A 19,784-nucleotide genomic window follows, 5' to 3' on the forward strand; every position below is an offset into this window, starting at 1 on the left:
CACTTCACACTGGGTATCGTGAAGATAGTAAATGCTTCCCCAGTGAAGAGGGAACATACTGTATGAGATGACTGGCATAAGATCATAAATGATTTATTCCTTCAATGAATTAATGTATTTGTTTCATCCTTGGGTTAATCCAGCAGTAATAAAATATTTTAACGTGTTGTAGTGTAATATAATAGTAATAATAGTGCTAAATGTCGACAAGGAATAAAACTCTATACGAATAAAACATTATTCACTCCACTATTTGCAGATTAATTTTAATTTCAGTGGAGTACAAAGTCAACACACAGTGAGATATAATGAATAATTGTTTGCCTTATTTAAGCCTAGATTTGACATTTCACCATCACATGTCCTTTGACATTTCCTTTCCTGTGAATCCTCCAATAAAAGTCCCTTTAATTATTTATCCAGCTCACCGACACAAATGGCTTGATGAAGTTTATTGTTCTTTTTCTGCAGTTATCCATGCACCACATCTACAATAATATATTCCACCAAGCTGCAGTGTCACAGAGTTTAAGTAATATTGGGATAAACATTATGTCCTATAGTGTTACTTCATTTACATGCGGACCAAGGAGACCTTCTGATGTTGAGTTTCTGCAGAATCTGGAGGAATAACGAGGAGAGCCAACAGGAACATGATAACCTAAAACAACTTGCTGACAACCTGCTGAAGCTTTTAGTAGGGCCTCTTTTCCACCACAAGAACTCAAGTACCCAGCTGCACCTAGATCCAGTTTTTTAGGATATATTCCAAACCACAAGTTTCTTAGCATTGTTTAAACAGATTAATAGAAGAATAAACACCATTTATTCACCCACTATAAACTTGTTTGTAGTTGTATTAACAGAATGTAAATTCAACTTGGTTGGTAGCAGGTCAATTATAGTAAAAACTTTTAAGTCCTCTGTAGGCGTGGTATTGGTGTTATATAAATCAGCCTGATTGAAAATATAATTTTGCTTAAAATTTTAAGAAATTTTTTTCATCAGTTTAATTGGTATGTGGTGGGTGTGGTATTTGACGGGACCCATGCCAAACAGTGGCCATTTTAACCCCAGTTCCATCTAATCTGCCTTATCAGGTGCAGCTGAAAAGCAACAAAACTAGTGCTCTTGAAATACATTAATCTGAGTTCTCGTTTCTCTTGTTCCTTTTGGTGGAAATGGGCCTTGTACATGCAAGAGGCTGAAGCACAGAAGATGGCTGTTAGAAGGTAAGATGCTGAATCCATCAAAGTTTAAGGCCTGAGAGGTGATAAAGTGTAAGATGGTGAAAGCTGTTTGACCCCAGTCTGTTTTTATTTGGTGAGGTATATTTATTATGGCCCGGGGGATAAGCTGAGGTGAAGATGTCTTCAGATCAATGAAACACAAAACTACTGTGCATAAACTGAAGCTCGCGTGCTTACGGTCAGCGCCAGACAACTACACAACACACTGTGTTAACATTTTCCAAATCTCCAGATAAAAATACAGGCATTTAGCTTTTTACTCTTTTCTCCAGTGGCTATATTAATATCCTGCTGTAGATAATTTCTAGTCCACAAATGCATCCATCAATCAAATTGAACAATGAGCAGCAGAGAAACCAAGGCTAAAAGCTAGTAGTTAGGGGCGCACAACAGGCTTATAATATCAGTTGTTGAGGGTTTCTCCAGCTGTCCCAGGAGTCTGTGTCAGTGGTGGGATAAACACACAGAAACCACCAGAAACACTGACAGAAAAAGAGAAACTCCCAAGTACACAGCTACAACCACAACCATAAAACAGCTCCACTAGCTCAAGATGCTACACAGGATTCACACACTCTCCCCTCTGGATGGACTGCTACAGAGCTGCTTCCTGGCCCTACAGCGACAGACTCCGTTCCCATCTATTTACAGTTTTACAAAAGCAGGGATGAAACGTTAAAGCAGGTGACAATCGAGTGAAGTTTAATGGTAATGCAGCTGGGCAATGCTTGCCTCGGCAGGAACAGGTGTACTGGAATAAGAAGCTGAAAATTTAAATAAATTGTGTGTTAATGAGGTGATATTTAACTACAGTGCATATAAGGTTTATAGTCAGAACAAGGTCTTAGTTTTCAGTTTAATAAACATGACCCACTAAGAGGCTTAACAGCAACCTTTCTGTATGACACACATGGTAATGACAGTGTTTATCTGTATCATACTCATGTCGTATATATACACTTTACATCATTTGCATTCTTTGTTTCTGAGAGACAAAATTGCCCATCTGCACTGCCTCACAATGTGGCGAAAAGCTTAACAGTTATGTGTGGTTTAGTAATACAGAAGAGAAATCTGGCGTTGAGCAGTTGTTCCTTGAGGAGATGATGATTGCTGTTGCTGCAGATGGACGTGATGGTTTCTTGGTCTGATTCTCCTGGCTCCTATTTCTAACTGCAAGCTCCTGGAAACGGTCCTGAAAGTGAGAAAGAAGACAAAATAATTAACAAAAGTCATTCATTCATTCATTTTCTGTAACTGAATAATAATAATCATGGATTGGATTTATATAGCGCTTTTCAACGCACAGAGTGGTTTTCCAAAGCACTTTTTACAGAACCCATTATTCATTCATACACATTCTCACTGGTGGTGGTAAGCTACTTTTGTAGCCACAGCTGCCCTGGGGCAGACTGACAGAAGCGTGGCTGCCAATGTGCGCCGAACGGCCCCTCCGACCACCACCACATTCATACACATTCACATGGGGCAAGGTGGGTAAGGTGTCTTGCCCAAGGACACTATGACAGTAAGCGGGACAGAGCAGGATTCAACAGCCAACCCTCTGATCATTGGACAACCCGCTCTACCACCTGAGCCACTGTCACCCCAACAATTGTCCTCTGGAGGGTCGCAGGGGGGCACAGAGAGACAAACAACCATTCACACTCACACCTACGCCCAAAAGAATCACCAATGAACCACACCAGCATGTCTTTAGACAGTGGGAGGAAGGCAGCGTACCCTGAGAGAACCCAAACAGACACAGGGAAAACATGCAAACTCCATGCAGAAAGGCCACGGTTGGCAGATGGATTCGAGCCCACCTGACTACTGGATGTCCAGCTTGCTCGGGCTGCCACTGTGGATGAGTTGAGAGGACTCAGAGGCGCCGCTGTACGCTTGAATCAGCAGGTTCTTGTTGTGGTCTCCCACCCCACTGCCGGCCTGCAATTTGGGGTACGGTGGCATTTCCGGGCCCTGACGCAGTCCTTGTCCCTGGGCATCGAGGTCCATCAGGTGCTCCAGCGGGCAGCCATCTGTGCCCTCAGTGACCGGAGAAAACTCCTGAGCGCTCGCCTGCTCCTCCCTGGACACTGGACTGATGGAGACAGATGGAGAGCTTTAAAGGACAATGATGACAGAGAAACAGTTTTCGGCTTATTAGAACGTTTCATTTTTAATTTTAGACACATTGTGTTGCAGATGAACACTGCCCAAATAATAGAAAAAACAGAAGGTATTCAGATAATCAATTTATTGTTATTTGACTGTAGCTCAGAAGTGTACACTGATCAAATGGTTGATGGTTGAATCCCCAGCACCACCACATGTGCTCCTGATAGTAGGCAAGTTCCTTTATGACTGGTCTGCAGGTTCAGAACCCCATACGAAACAAGGTGCGATCTACTTGGTATTCTGACTCCTATCAAACCAGCATCACTGTTTTCAGCAGGTGGATCAGACCCGCCTTATCTCCCCACGTGCGTCAATGACCTTGGCCATCCATGACTCTGTATCTGGTGCTTTTGGCAGGTACAGACCACTGCAGATCACGAACACCCCACAGCTGCTGCAGTTCTGGAAATGCTCTGACCCAGTCAGCAAGCCATTACAGTCCTATTCTTTGTCATATTCTCTGAAATCCTTGAGCATTCTTCTGTGCTTCTAACATCATCTTTGAGGACAATGTGTTACATAATATATCAAACCCATTGAAAGACCATGGTAACCTGATAATCAGTGTTGATTCACTTTACTTGTTATGGATGTTTCAATTAAGTTTTTTTTGCCACTAATCAGGTCCTGACCAACCCATCTGAGTTTGATCTAATCTTAAATTAAAATTTCTCCCCTGGAGACTCATGAAGGCCTTTCTTATCTTCCTTGTGAGCAGATTCCAATAAATATGTCTCAAAGTTAATGGCAGAAGCAGAAAGTAGCTTCTGCAGGTGTGCAGAGTTTTTCTACAGTTTTTCATTGTCCCCCCCACGCTTTTTTGGATGTGCATTTCTTTCCAAACCTTTTTCAGAAAACTTTGTCTTTTTCCTGTTTTTGGGTTTGTGACATGTGTACAAAGTTTAAAGGTAAAAAGGTTATTTACCAGATGTCAGCTTGTAAAACTACTAGACATAAGGAGATACGTTTTCTTTGTTTAGAAAACCATATATAAGGAGACTGTGGGAGCTGAACGAGAGAGGGGATTGGACAATTGGCCAGAAGCTCTCTCAGATTCGGCGAGAGTTTTTTCTCGTAATAAGCCTTTTTTAAATGCAAGAGAAGACTTGTCAGCGGTGATCACTTCTTTCTTCAGCACATCAATATACAACAAAACACAACGTTCAGTGTTTGTTGTTATGTCAGTGCAGTCTTTGCATGGGTGTACACTATGAATTTAGTTTTGTGTTTTTTTTAGGTGGTGAATTAAGTCAGTAGTATTGGATGATGATCACCTACACACCTCACCAAACATCCCCACTGCACAATTTACAAATTGCTGTCTGAGTGACCTCATTATTCAGAGTATGTTTAGTCAAGTAATTTTAATTCTTCTTCTGGTTTTCATTTATTGCAAACTTGAAAACAACTACGAAAGGTAGGACAGGGAGCATTAATCAGACTCAAAAGACAACGTAAGATTTGGGATTTAAGGCCATTTTTCACAATAAACGAAGAAATTCTTAAGATATTCTAGAAATAGATTTAATTGACAGATGGATAGTTTGAGCTCATATGTGACCTTTCAGAGTCTGACAAGGTTCCTTAAGAGATTAAATAAATCTCATCCCTCATTCAAGATAAGTGTCAGGACAATACAAGTCTGAGATGCAAGACTGCAGAGAAACAAAGCCTGAGCTGATTTGTATGTGGGAAGTTAAATCAGTCCAGTTAAAAACTGGCAAAGACAGAAAAATGGACTGTCCTACCTGACGTCCATGGACTGCACTCCATCAGACAGCTCGTCCACACAGCTCTTGTTTTCCAGAGGTCCTAGCATGATAATAGGTGGCTCTGCAGGGGTTGGAGCATCTTCATCCAGGGCAGCTTCAGCTCTCATCTCAGATACTGCAAACACACAGTTTCATTATAGATATATTTTTCAGAAAGCAGCTGCTGCAGGAGGGCAAGTGCAAGAACCACTTATTGTCAAAAGATTGCCTTCTAAAGCTTGTGAATCATTTCCTCTTGGGCCACCCACACAAATAAAACAATTGCCATGTGGGAGAATTGAGGTCAGAGAGTTCAACTAATGCTGGAGAATTCTTGGAACTGGTGTTACTGCCACTGCACCATTGGGAGGCGCTGTCCCCCTGCTTGTCTAACACTGCTGAGTCACACTGCAGCTCAAACTCATCACATCCAGTTTCGGAGGAGGAAAGAATTAAAATGGAGAAACAAGATAACGCATGCCCTGCAAAAACAAACCAAAAAATGTGATAAAAGCAAAATGAAAAGGAGAAAAAAGCTGCAGAACAAGCCAAGAGGTGGTTAAATTGAGGTGGATTAGAAACAGAAGTCACTGGGGAGGAGTGTGTGTTAAGGGAAATATTCAGTGTTTACCAGAGGCAGCAGATGGAGGATCCACTTCACTCTTCCTCGTTCTCTTCATGATCTCCTCAATTCTCTGATAAAATAGATAAAACAAAGATAATGTCATATAACTTTGATAATATTTGCTACTATAACATCTTTCATGGAATGAGATGAACTACATTTGACCTGATGGAAAGTTGCACTAAGAGTAGGTCCTATTGATGCTGTTTGTTATTTGTGTGTAATCTGTTTGTGGAGATCTGTGGTACCTTCTTCCTCTGCTGCCTCTCCTGCTCCTCCTGGAGGTGTAGCAGCTCTCTCTCCTGTCTCTTCCTCTCTGCCTCTTTATGGGCTCTCAGAAAGGCCTCTTCCCTCTGAAAAACATCCAGTCATTCACTTTTTCTCACTCACAGCCACAGAATTCAAGCTGCCAATACAGGACCAACTGGTGGTAATGGTGCAAGACACACTGCTCCTCCCAATGAGTTTGAAACGTATTCAGTCTGACCTCTTTGTCCAGCTGATCCTGCATGTCCTTCCATCGCTGCTCCTTCTGTCGTCTCTCCTCCTCGTCCCTGCTCCTTCTCTCCTCCTCCCGCCTCAGTCTCTCCTCCTCAGCTTGCAGCGCTGCTCTCTCCTGTCGCTCTCTCTCCTCCTGCAGCCTCCTCTGCTCCTCCTCTGCCCTCAGCCTGGACACAGTCATGTGTTTTCAATAGTAATACTATTCTCTCCCTCACTTTACTAATATTTAATTTTAAGAATAAAATGAAAAGAAAAGAAGACAGGCAGATGCGTGAAAGGGGAACTGCAGCTTTTTCATTTAAATCTTGCCTTTTAGATACTTAATGCAAATTATCTTTTTCTATCTCAAACAGATATGTTCCAGTCTTTATACAGTATGATAGTGGGTCAGGTTTCACCTAATCTTCGAGCTGTTATTATTAGAATATCCATTAGCCTATCCATTAGCCTGTCCGAATCCAGACAAAAAATATAGATATATATATATATATGTAATTTTAGACACTACAATAGACATTTGTAGATGGTAATCAATATTCTTCATAAAATAATGTATAAATTTACATGTGTGTAAACACAACAACATTCACCTTTCCTCCTCCTGCCGTTGTCTTTCCTCCTGCTCCTTCTGTATACGGGCCAGGCGGCGCCTTTCAGCTAACAGTCTGGACGCTTCCTCAGCATCCATTGTCCCACCAACACTCCTGCTTGTGGGAGTGCCCGGAGACTCTGTGTGAGTGGTTAAGAGGATGGAGAAGGGCAAACACGGTTTAATACAAAGCCACAAGTACAAATTATCATTTAGGCAGTGAAAAATAAAATATTGGAGAACTCAGAGATGCACAGAGAGAGGGACATGCAGAATTCATCTTCTTCTCTGCCTCCTTATCTTATACTGTTTGGTAGTGTTTTCCATTACAAGAACGAAATACAGTATCACAATTCCTTTAGCCGTTTTTCTAGTCTTACTTTGTTATGATGATGAAAACTCATAGCATAGAGCCAAAGGTTGTTCTTTTTCAGTTTTGTAGCTGTTACAGACTGAATCTAGGAATGACTTACGGGGGGCTTGTCATCCATCACTCTGTAGTTGACAGCTGGTCTGGAGTAAACGTACCAGACTGGTTGCCTTGGTAACCCGCGCTCTAAAAAGTGTATTTGTGTAGTAGTTGAAGTAATGTAATGTTTTGCATGAGTTTCACCAGTTTTCTGCTTTAGTCATGGCAGTGTACTTTTGTGGATTACATCAACTTGAAATTACAACTGTTCGATTAACCTACTATTCTTATTCAAGTCAAAGTGTGTGAGTTAAGTTTCTTTAGGTGAAGTCTTTAGGTGAACACATCTAAACTACCATGTGCCTTAAATTTAAGTTGTATTAATGTAGACTGTTGATTTCAAAGCAAATTATTAACTGTATTGTGTCAATTGTGTTAATCTAACTTGCAAACTTAAGATGAGAAAAATTGATTCAATTTTCTTTTATCAGTGGCTCTTCATTTATTTTCAGCGGGAGGAGCTAGCTCTTCTAGCCTAGGCTCCATCTGGACTCACTTGGTCCTCTAAGTCTGTTATTAGCATGATCATTTTGGTGGTCCTCAAAGTTGAGTTCAATTTGGTACTGACGCTTTATGTCTCCAAAGATTTTTTCTCCTATCATTACAAAAACTCTGAATTTCGTTGAGATTAAATGGTATCATGGTGCTACATTGCTGCTACTCTGCTACCAGATTAAATGCTACAGGTTGTTCCATTTCTATTTAGCTTATTTTTGAACATGACTAAGTCATCATGTTTCCCTTTTCTGTGCAGTATTAGCATTTAGCCTAAGTCTGTTCTGTAATAGCAACATTTCAAATTGTTACTGTACTAGCTCTTCCTTGTCTGCAGCTACCAGCACACGTAAATGTTCTGTATCTAAATTCACACCACACTGTCATTACCTGCGGTCAAATCTCTGCTGGTGGATTTGGGAATCTTTTTGTCGGAGGTCTCTGATTTGGTGGATTTCCTCTCCAGGGTGCTGTGACCCTTGACCTCAGTGTAACCCCTGTCATCATTGCCGGGGGTGGTGGCTCTCTGCCGGTGTGGGGAGGGTGGATACTGTCCAGGTGAGCAGGGAGACTGAGCACGACTCCGGTTGGACCTTACTCTGAAAGCCAACATACTCGTATCACATCACCCGAGCTATAACTGAGGTGAGAGATGTGTGTGAGTGTGTGTGTACCGTTTTGGTGTGGCGAGGCCCTTGCTGTTGGCCTTGAAGGAAGAACTGCGAACTGGTGTGTTTGGTGGCTCCCCCTGCAGGTCATATTTTACAAATATAACTTAGGATATAAACACACAATTTAACCATTTAATTCAGTTTCAATTTATACAAAAACAACTGTAGATCATATTCTAACTCTAAATTGCAAAATTTACATCCTAACATTTAATGTTAGTTCAAATAATAAAATAATAATAATAAAATATGATGAAAATTATCTGAGTCTGGGCTTCACTTGGATTGGTGATACAGACTTCCCAAAGCCGCCATGTGTGGTCTGCAGTGAGGTTTTAGCAAACAGCTGCCTGAGGCCTTCTTATCTACGTCGCAACCTTCACACAAAGGATACTAATGTAAGTAAAAAGTCCCTTACATTTTTTAAATCAAAATTGGAGGCGTTGCAAAACAGCCAATAACAACTGCAGTTTCATTCATATGTTGGGTCTACAAAGGACGCATTATGCGTTTCACATCTTGTCAGTTACAGAATAGCGAGTTGCCAGCTGCCAAAGAAATGGTGGCATGTATGACTAGAGAAAAAGAAGCAAAAAATTTAGACATTATTCCAGTGTCCAACAACACTGTGTTAACATCAATGCAATGTCTGAGGACATCCTGGCTACATTAGTCAGCTGTGTGAAACAAGTGAGTTTTACTTTCTGCAAGTCTAAAGATGTGGCAACTCTAGCCAATCTGCTGGTGTATGTCTGTTACCTTTTTGAAGGCACAGTTCAAGAAGATTTCTTGTTCGGCCCATTGCTCCCCAAACAACAGGAGAGGAAATATTCAATTTAATTGATGTGTTCATGAGGACCAATGGGGTAGACTGGGCACGCTGCGTGGGCATTTGCACTGATGGGGCAAAATCAATGACGGGGAAGCACACAGGGCTTATAGCTCCTATCAGGAAAGTATGTCCATCCATTCACTGGTTACACTGCAGTGTTCACAGGGAGACCCTGGCAGCCAAAAACATGCCAGCTGATCAATTTGCAGCCCTGAATGATGCTGTGAAACTGGTGAACTTCATTAAAGCTCACCTGCCAAATTCAAGACTGTTCACACTGTTATGCAATGAGATGGAAAGCAAACACAAAGCATTGCTGCTACACTGTGTGTTGGTTGTCCCACAGCAAAGTGAGACTGAAGAATCTCCACATCTTTTCTGCTCTGAATGAACAGAATTGTAGTCTGAAGTGACTCAGTGTTCAATACACAAGACAAGATCAAAGCTATGATGAAGAAGCTACAGTGCTGGGCGAGTTGTGTGAGGGGGAACACAATCCTGTCTTTCCCTACGCTTCAGGAGTTCTTTGGAAAAAATTATGTGGACATGTTTTTTTTTTTGTCGTAGTCCTGTAATATCTTTTGATGAAAAGGGCACTGTAAATAAAATGTATTATTATTGAAAAGTTTCATTTTCATAATTGGACAACTCGACCAATAGTTCCTACCTATGGGCACATCTCAAGCAAGGATACACCACCCATTCATTTGTTTCCTGGCCCACAGCTGTCATTTCATAAGCAGGAATAGATGATGAAGCACTGGAGTTGCAGTCCACTTGTGGATTTTTGGACTGAGTCAATGCCATCATACACAGTCCTGGCAAAGAAGGCCTTGAGGGTTTTGATGTCCTTCACTAGAACTTATCTATGCAAAGCTGGTTTCTCTGCTCTGGCAGCAATGGTTGCAAACTTTCGTGTTTTGTCTATTCTGCTCACTTTAATTTTTCTTCTTGTCTCATGATGTGACCCAGTATGAGGTAAACACTAGTGAAGCTGTTCTGTTGTAAGCAGTGCATCCATTTTTTCAGTCTAAGATCTGGAGATAGTGATGAGTTGAAAAGGGTACAGTGGCAGCAAAAAAGTCAAACCGAGGGAGTGTAAGGATGCCTACAGGACGAAGCTAGAGGCCAAGCTCCAGCAGAACAACACCAGGGATGTGTGGAGAAGCATGAAGCTGATCACCGCCTGTAATACCAAAGACAAGCAGTAGGAAAGTGGCCCAGAAAGATTTAATGAACTGAATGTCTTTTTTAACAGATTTAGCTGACTGGTATCCTGCACTTCTTGTTTAACCTGAGTCTGAAGTTAGAAAGGATACCGGTGCTATGGAAAACATCCTGCATAGTAGCGGTACCGGTGGCCTCAACTACTTCAGACCAGATGCACTGACGTCAAACGTCATGAAGTCCTGGAGAGACTCGTCCTGGCTCAGCTGAGGCCCCTGTCTTGGACCCTCTTCAGATGGATGATGCTGTTATCTTTTGTGGAGTGGTCCTGGGCTAACCACCTACTCCTTAACGTGGACAAGACCAAAGAGCTGGTCATTGACTTCAGGAGGAAGAGGACATCCTCAACCAGGGCCTGGAGGTGAAAGTAGTGGACCGCTACAAGTACCTGGGAGTCCACATAAACAACAGACTGGACTAAAGGGACAACAGTGATGCTGTGTACAAGAAGGGCCTAAGTAGACTCTACTTTCTCAGGAAGCTCAGGTCTTTCAATGTGTGCAGTGGATTACTAGAGTCTTTCTACCAGTCTGTTGTTGTGAATGTCCTGTTCTTTGCTGTGGTTTGTTGGGGAAGTAGTACCAGAAAAAAAATCTAATATCAGCACGATCAACAAATTGATCCGAAAGGCTGGACATGTGATCGGTAGGGAGTTGGAGTCACTGGAGGACATTGGATAAACTGGTTTTCATTATGGACAATCCATCCCATCCACTACACCAAACATTAGAGGGTCAGAGGAGTTCATTCTCCAGCAGACTGATTCAGCTCCGCTGCCATAGTGAACGCCACAGAACTTCTTTTATTCCTTTTTCTATCCAGCTGTATAACAGCTCATCTATTTGTGCCAATTAAGCTACTATGATCAATTAATTTCCCTTGTGGATCATTAAAGTCTGTCTAAGTCTAAGTCTGTTATACTTTCATCGAGATCTCTTTTGTCCACATGTTGTGAGTTCACATCAACAGCAAATAACCCCATATTGATTATATAACTGTATCTTTAACATGTTTTGGTATACAGCTAAAATAACAAAACTTGTGTCAGCATCCAAATATATGTGGACCTTATTTGGATTAGGTTTCATCTCATAATTCTGATTCAATAACAATTAAACAATAATTAAATAATCATCTTCTGGATTTTTTTTTTTTTGTCACAGTCTTATAAATAAACAAGGAACTTCTTGGATCTTGTCTTATTGTACTCACAAGGGATGCACAGCCTTTTGACAGAAACCAGTCAAGTCATTCATTCCATTCCTCCCCATGTTTATAACATTATACAACGATCTTTACATTAATTTAAACAAAGGACCTCTGAAACTCATTAACAACTGCATGTGTGTGAGTGTGTGCCTGCATCTACATATTTATAAGGTTATCACGAAACAAAAACAACACTTGCTAATGTGCCCTTTCTTATAATGTGCTATATGCGTGTATATGTATTAGTAAAGGCTGACCGTGGGTGTTTTGGCTCTGGACATCTCTTCAGGGAATCCAGCGATGCTCCTGCGGTTGGAGGAACTCCTGCACGGTCTGTGGTTGTTGGGGGAAGCTGTTGGAGTACAAAAGACGCTAATGGGTCACAGATAGACAAACACACATATTTCTTGTTATTTCCAAGTGTTGTATTGTTCTTGTGATAAATATGGTTTCGCTAATATCCCAAACTGACTGGTTTAGACATCCTGCAGATAACTTTAAGATTAGATCCACTTGGAATGTATCTTTTTCACAAATAATTTTGCTACTTCAGGAGACTTCAGTTTGTGTCCTACTGCAGTACACACTTTGTAGTTTCTCATCTTTTCATCTTAAGGTAAAAAAAAAGATTGAATCAGACGTGAATATCAACATTGTCTTACCTCTCTCTGGTGAGTGAATGGTGGCTGAGGAGTTGGAAAGCTGTTTGTTGATTGGCTGATCCATTGCAGGTGGAGACAGGAAGTCAACAGCTAAATAAAAAAAAAAAATAAATCAAATCACTGATGATTATGAATAAAACTGCTAACTCCTGCTGCAGCTGCTGCATCGCTGACGTAAAACACATTCAATAAGCGTCCTGGTCCCAAAACAAACACCTATCACAGGACTAAACTGCCAGCTCATGCAGAATATAATTCTGCTGATCAATGAGCCGTGCAGAACGCTGAATGAATTAACCTTGGTGATGTAAGACAGAAACAAAGCAGCAGGAAAGACACAGCAAGTGTGTGTAACTGCTTCATCATGGAATGGAGGATGGTTATACAGAAGCAGCCACCGCAGTCCCATGAAATTGAGTGGGAAATGTTTCCTACAGCACTTGAAGGCACCGTGACAATATCCACAGAAAAGAAGGGGGAAGGAAACTAGGGTGTAAATATTCAGTTTTTGTTTAAACACAATATTCCTTTAATTTGCCAGATTTTATCTAATTCAAGCATTTTGGAGGACTAACAGTAACGTAGTTTTCCAAATAATCTGAGTTTGCATGATGGGTCTGACAATACAGTTTGGAGTAGGGATGTCCCGATCAGTATCAGGAAATCAGAATCGGGGTTGATCCAGGCATTTTTTTCAAATGATCAGATTGGATCAGATCAGATCGGCAACAATATCAAGACAGATCTTGTGTAGTTTTTTATTTTAGCTCTGCCATGAACCAAAACCAACTCCCTGTAATGTAAATACGTTGTCTCCCTCTTTGTTGGCTAGCATCCAAGCTACCAAAGTAAAAACAAGAAGAAGATGACGTCTTCAAAACCAGTGAAAGAACCAAAATTACGTGACTCTGGATAATTACATCAATCAAACTGAAATTTCTGAATTAGGCTCTGTGGATGATTGGTGAGGTGGCAGTAGGAGATAGTCATTCAATAATACCAAATTAAACAACCTTGGTGGCTGCAAAATAAAGCCCATTTCTGGAGTAGAGAACATAGGTTTTCATCGTATGTTGTAACTTCTGGTTCCAAGGTATGCGCTATCCTCCACATTAACTGTGACCTCCCTATTTATTGGACTGTGGCATGGTGCATGATCTAGGTCTAGAGACAACAAGTAAGATAAGAACAGCCTTTATGAATCACCAGGGGAGGGAATATTGTTTACTTAAGTGGGAAGCATAATGAAGCATAATGTCAGGAACATAAAACATTTTAACAGTGCAATAAAATCATTGGACAACATGCTTAACTAATAATAAGAATAATATTTATATTACTCTAGAGGGACTTTAAAACATGCTAATGGAAAAAGAAAGATTTAATTTATTTTTGCATGTTCAACCTGAAAGATGTTAATTTAGACTTGTTTACAGGTTTGTGCTAATTCCACAATTAATTTGACAACCCTGCTAAACAAAACTCCAGGACAGGTCGGGTAAAGAACATTCTCATGTTCATTTGGTTATGATCTATGTATCATATTTGTTATTAGCTGCATGTTAACAACCTGTCTGTAAAGCCCAAATATTTAATAACAACTTGGTTGCGTTTTGTCTACTTGCATTTGTTGTCTTAAGTTCCAAAGCACTGAGCTCTCACAGCAAGCATCAATAAGAGCGATAAACTTATAAAACTAAATTTCAATTTAATATACACTTAATTGTATTTCATTCGTTAACTTTATTGGGACAATGCTGAAAAAACATGTCTAGAAGGCTAATGTTTATCCGTAAGAATCATCACTGCATTCATTAATAATAACAATAATAATAATTTTATTTGTGCTCTTTATATCCCTGTGCTTCTTTGTGTGTGTGTGTGTGTGTGTATGTGTTTACGTGCGTGTGTGTGCATGTATTTGTGTGTGTGGGGCTTGTTTTATATTTGTCTGTCCAATGTGTGAAGCACCTTGGGTTGTAATTCATTTGCATGAAAGGTGCTATATAAATAAAGTTGATTTAATAATAACAATAATAATAATAACAATAACAACACTAATAATAATAATAATAATAATAATAATAATAATAATAATAATAATAATAATAATAATAATAAGACACTTGAAAATAGAGTTGCTGCATCTGTAAAATGAGCCAGTAACAATAGGAAATGTTGGCTGAATGGTATCTGTATGAGTGTAGATGGGGTCTAATAAGTCTCACAGATAGCTACAGGGTGAATGTCTGGTATGATACATGGGGTGTGTGTGTGCATGTGTGAGTGTGCAGTGAGGAGCAGGGTGTTTTATAGACTGGCTTCCCTGCTGAGTATGGTATGTATGCATCGCTAAACAAGGCCCTGAGCCAGGAAGACAGGAAGTGGAGCAGCCCTTTGTTGTGATAAGGTTGGGGGTAGGGGAGTGAGGTTGTTCGTGTGTGGTGGGGGCTTCTAAACCAGACACCCATTAGCTACACAGCAAGTGCAAATGTGTACGGTTGATGGAAAAAAGCAAAGCACAAAGTGAAGCCATGTTTCCTACACAGATATAGTGAGAAGACAGACAGACAGTGATGGAGGTCACAACCCTTTCTGTCCAGATCCACCATCGTTTTGAGATGGTCAGCAGGCGTGGCTTGATCCCACACAGCTTAGGAATGAATGTTTGCAATATTAAAGAATGCAGATATGGATGTTTGAAAGTATTTATGACAAAAAAATTTTGCAGATGAAACTACTTATTTCTTCAGAAAATATTATTTGGACGTTGGGCCTATCTGGACATTACTGAGACATAGTCATGTTCAAACAGCTCCAGATTCAAGTGCAGACTTTTATTTATATCTCGCATTTGATGAACCAGACGGTAGAGTGACAGAGAAATATCCTGGAAACAAAAACCTGTATTTATTTTATTGTCTGGTTCTTTGATTTACTTTATGTTATCCAACTCTATTGACAGAGGACTGCAGGTAGGTATGACTAACAGTTGAGATGTTGCAGAAGGAAACAACAGTTATATGGAAACACTTAGCCTGTGGCTTTATGCAAGTCATAACTGCAAACACAAGCTTTTTTCATTTATGTGTTTTCATTAATTCAATCCAGACTTGTTCAGAGTTGTCTCTTCACACATTTTGACAATTTTACATAAGTTTGGTTGTGGAAATACTGCACTGTATCCTTAGTTATATGCACTCTGACTGCTTATGTGAGCACTTTCCACTGGGAAACAATGTCAATGTCTATATGCAGTCAACAACACTGACTGTGCTCTATATACTATATACGTAATTTAAAAAGGATTCCTCAAATGTTGGCTGCTTTTCAGTGGGTGTGTGGATACTGCTGCGATGTTATACATCATCTCATAGAGAACAACATTTCTCCCAGTTGGTCTTGTGTCTTGTTTGGCGTCTAATGCTGCAAAATCAAGCAAATTCCTCTCAAACACTTGCTACTATGTTGTGTGGTTCTGTGGGAGGTAAGTGTGCGGGTGTGGGGTCGTAGTCTAAGGGGAGTGAAGGAAAATATTATTTACTATTTTCATGTGCACACACCGACTTTGTACTCCTGAGCTGTCAAAGTAAAATCTGTTTAATGTTTAATAAGGCTGATTCAGACATTTGCGTTCTCACATATAGCTCCTCCAGGAGATGTAGGGCTGCAGTATATGTATGGAAAAGGTCTAAAATGTCACTAGAACCCACCACCAGACACAGCACACATTTACACACACTTCAGGATGATGTTACAGCCACTGTGATGGCACAGATCAAAGGATTAGCTACAGATGAGTGTGGTGGGTGGGGGTGGTAGGGGCGTGGGTTACACATATAGTCACGTGATGTATACCGTTACGGGATTGGCTGGCACTGGAAGCAGCAGGAAGCTCATTGGGCTGAGTGGAGCCAATGGCAATGCGGGGCGGGGTCTTAGGGTTACCTGGGCAGCAGGTGAGGCAGAGAGCAGAAAGCAAAGCGTTTAAACACTCACACACTTGCATGTACAAACACACCTTTGTCATCTAACAGGGAGCAGACATACAAACAGGTGACAGGAGCCAACTTCAAACCACACAACACACACTGGTTTAAACAGAACCTGATAATGCCCAATCGCTATCAATAGAGGACAAAATAGGGCAAAGAGAGGAGCAGCTTGAACAACTATACCAAAAACTGCATGTCGTACAAAGACACACTAACGACAAAAGTCTGTCATAACCAGATCATATTTAGTTTGCCCTCTCAATATTACTCGCAACTGCAAAATAAAATCAAAAATTTGACCAATCTGGCAACACTGAATCCAGTCCAGACCGCATGTGAGTCAATTGGATTCCTCTACCCAGTAAAGATTACAGCTCCACCAAATTAAAGGATTTCTGTTTTTCACGGAACTTGCTGCTCTGCAATATTTTCACAAACAAAAATACCTGGGAATTAATACAAGAGGGGAAAGAAATAACAGTTGTTGAGAGCAAAAGTCACTGAACTAATAAATGTGCTGTTTACGTGTGATCTTACAATAAAACCCCTCAATTTTTAACTGCCTTTTGTGTTTACTTGTGGGACCTTTGACTAATATTTAATTAGTTTGACGATCTGAAACATTTAAGCACCAGAAACATGCAAAAAAAAAAAAAGAAGAAGAAGAAGAAATCAGGAAGGTAGCCAACAACTTTTCACACCACTGTACTTGTGGCCTCAAAGTATGCTGATTTGTACAAAGAAATTTAAAAAGGGATGACTCACTTTTGTATTTCCAAGTGATTTATACACATACGTTTATCTGCTCCTTGTGTTAGGTTTCTCTGTGCTGTTTAGTTTCCTATAATTTAGCGGAAAGATGAGCAGTACACACATATCTTTGGAAACTTTTGAGACTGAAGTAAAGTAGCATGTCAACACTAGTTGATTTATAGCTATAGAAGGTCACCTTACAATTAGCCCATCAATTGTTTCCATGGTTCTTTCAGTTTTCAGACGATAATGCTCGTGCGCAACAGTGTTGTGATGTATTCTCAGACGACATTTAATTTCATCACACACAGACTTTAACTTGGACCATCTTAGAAAAATATGCAGCACGCAAATACACACAATTGCACACACACTTTGCATCTATGGTGAGTCTCTGTCCTTTTATCGTGTAGAGCTGTAAGAGGAGATGCTGCTGTTTCTGCTGCAGTGAGCGCTCTGCTGGGCCTGACAGATCCCAAAGCAGCCTCTCTGCCAGTCAGCCAGGCCAGAGCCAGATGAGCTACTGGGTGGACCCTGATCTTAGGTCAGTGCCAGGACGACTTGGGTGATGGGCACAATAAATAATTGATGGCGTTATGAATGCACCGCAGGGCAGAGCTGGGAAGGTGGCGCTGTGTTCCGACATGATGACAGAACACAGCTCCAAGAGATGAGAGTGACGTGACAAGAAAAAGCTATAAAATAGGACAGAGGGCAGCATCGTGACACACTTTGTTTATGTGGCCTTGTTGTGTTCAAGGTTAGATGTGTAATTCCAGGTCTTAGTTCTGCCTCCCAGCACACACATAACAATCAGAGCCATGATACACAAATACAAACAGACACCTGTAGCACATTGATAGGACCAAACAGCAGTTTATAACCACATCTTCACCATGTCTGCTCACAAACACAGAGGCTCTCCTAGCCCTGACCAGGTTTAGACAGAGCGTAGAGCAGCTCCTGCATTGCAGCCTCCATTGCAGCCTCCACACCCTTTTCCATCCACTGCTCTATTCCTTTCTTTTGTTCATTACTTGTTCTCTTCCTCACATCCTCATTGTCTCCCTCTATCCTCACCTGCTCTTTGTCCTCCCCCACCCATTCATCCTACCATCCCCCTCTTGCTTTCTTACCTGACCTCCAGACCACCTCCACAAACATCTTCCCCATCACTCACAGCCGCCCATCAATATCAACCCGTATGGTCTGCTCTGCTCTACATCTCAAACCAACCCTCCACTGACATCATCACAATCAAGAAAGCCCCCACCTTCCTTCCCCATCATACTCACCCTCCACACCTTCAGGCGGCCCTCCCCATGTCCATCGTTTAGGTCTGTTGTCCAGGTGGTCGCGGGCCTCCCCTCCACCTCCTTCTCCTCCTCCCCCTCGTCTGTCAGCACCCCCAGCTCTCCGGCGCACCAGGGCCTCCAGCCTCTCCTGCTCGTTGCGTTCAGAAATAGGGAAGAACAGACACTCTCTTACTGAGCCATCGCTACGGCGACGGGTGCCGGGCGATGCGCTCGGAGACAGCTGCGCCATGGTTACCGCATGCGACCGCAGCAGCCTCGCCCCTCCGGTGCTACTGTTCAACCAGAGCTGGATCGCTCGTCTGTCACTCAGTGATACAGCAGCTTTATTCCCCCTCTCTCTCCATCTGCTGCTCCCTCTAGGTAGCAGTGATCACTCTCTCTCTCTCTCTCTCTCTCTCTCTCTTCCTCTCTCTCTCTCTCTCTCTCTCTCTCTCTCTTTCTCATGCACACGCTGATTGGTGGATTGGACATTGGCTGCATTTGATTCATATCCAGTTCTGTTTCTCGTCCTTCCCCCTTTTATCTTACCCTATATCTTATACTCTACTTATATACATCAGCCTAGTTTAAAAAACTAAATCAACTCAACAGCGCTGAGATGAAGCATATGACTATGCCGCTGTTGCGCTTTTGCCCATCACCGCACAAAACAAATGATATGATTGCCACAGCAGAGCTTAATTAGTTACTAACAGAGAGACTCCTGGCTTATAGGCTACACTGTCATTTAATTAAAAATAGATTTATAAGAAATAAATACAATAATAATACACCTGACACACCAAAATTAAATATAACACACAATCGCGTTAATCCTATATTTTATCTGTTCACCTTTTAATCTAGTAGTCTGCACACTTATCACAATATCAGTCTTTTACAGCATTTAACACTCTCATGTCTGAAGGAATAAAATCATCTATCATCTATTATTCAGGTTTTTTGTTTCGTTGCTTGAATTTAATTTATTATTATGTAAATTAGGGCTGTTGCAGTATACCGGTACTGACACAATCGTGGTTTTATAGAATGAAATTTCAATATAGTGTTAAAATGCACTTACGATTTTGTAAATCCAGGCCAAACTTCACACATGACCAATTATATCTGGCTCTTGTATTGCCCTCTGTATAATTAGCTCAAATTAGCTCGTCAGCACTAAAAAATCTGCGCTTGCCTGATGGCTTGCTCTCTTAAATACTATTTATTGGTGCACTTCCACTCCTCACCAAAAAATAACATTGTGATACATTAATGGTAG

General features: G+C 41.1%; 1 protein-coding gene across 7 annotated transcripts in view; it reads right to left on the reverse strand.

The window, feature by feature from the left end:
• Positions 1-437: 437 nt before the first annotated feature.
• map7d2b (MAP7 domain containing 2b) overlaps positions 438-19,784 on the reverse strand; it is a 30,390-nt gene continuing 11,043 nt past the window's right edge. For 2 of the 7 annotated variants that reach the window (XM_047612286.1, XM_047612290.1), the window contains exons 3-15: positions 18,503-18,650; positions 16,318-16,407; positions 12,460-12,549; positions 12,055-12,149; positions 8,533-8,606; positions 8,249-8,457; positions 6,896-7,034; positions 6,292-6,472; positions 6,053-6,157; positions 5,811-5,874; positions 5,177-5,315; positions 3,077-3,372; positions 438-2,445 (exon numbers count right to left, since the gene is read on the reverse strand). In XM_047612286.1, coding sequence (XP_047468242.1) covers positions 3,081-3,372; positions 5,177-5,315; positions 5,811-5,874; positions 6,053-6,157; positions 6,292-6,472; positions 6,896-7,034; positions 8,249-8,457; positions 8,533-8,606; positions 12,055-12,149; positions 12,460-12,549; positions 16,318-16,407; positions 18,503-18,650 — 1,626 coding nt within the window. In that variant the 3' untranslated portion in view covers positions 438-2,445; positions 3,077-3,080. Of the gene's footprint in view, positions 2,446-3,076; positions 3,373-5,176; positions 5,316-5,810; positions 5,875-6,052; positions 6,158-6,291; positions 6,473-6,895; positions 7,035-8,248; positions 8,458-8,532; positions 8,607-12,054; positions 12,150-12,459; positions 12,550-16,317; positions 16,408-18,343; positions 18,396-18,502; positions 18,901-19,784 lie in introns of those variants that run through there. The other 5 variants (XM_047612287.1, XM_047612289.1, XM_047612293.1 and 2 more) reach the window with 5 other exon arrangements.

Source organism: Mugil cephalus, chromosome 18 (genome assembly GCF_022458985.1).
Source record: "Mugil cephalus isolate CIBA_MC_2020 chromosome 18, CIBA_Mcephalus_1.1, whole genome shotgun sequence".
Lineage (NCBI taxonomy): Eukaryota > Metazoa > Chordata > Actinopteri > Mugiliformes > Mugilidae > Mugil > Mugil cephalus.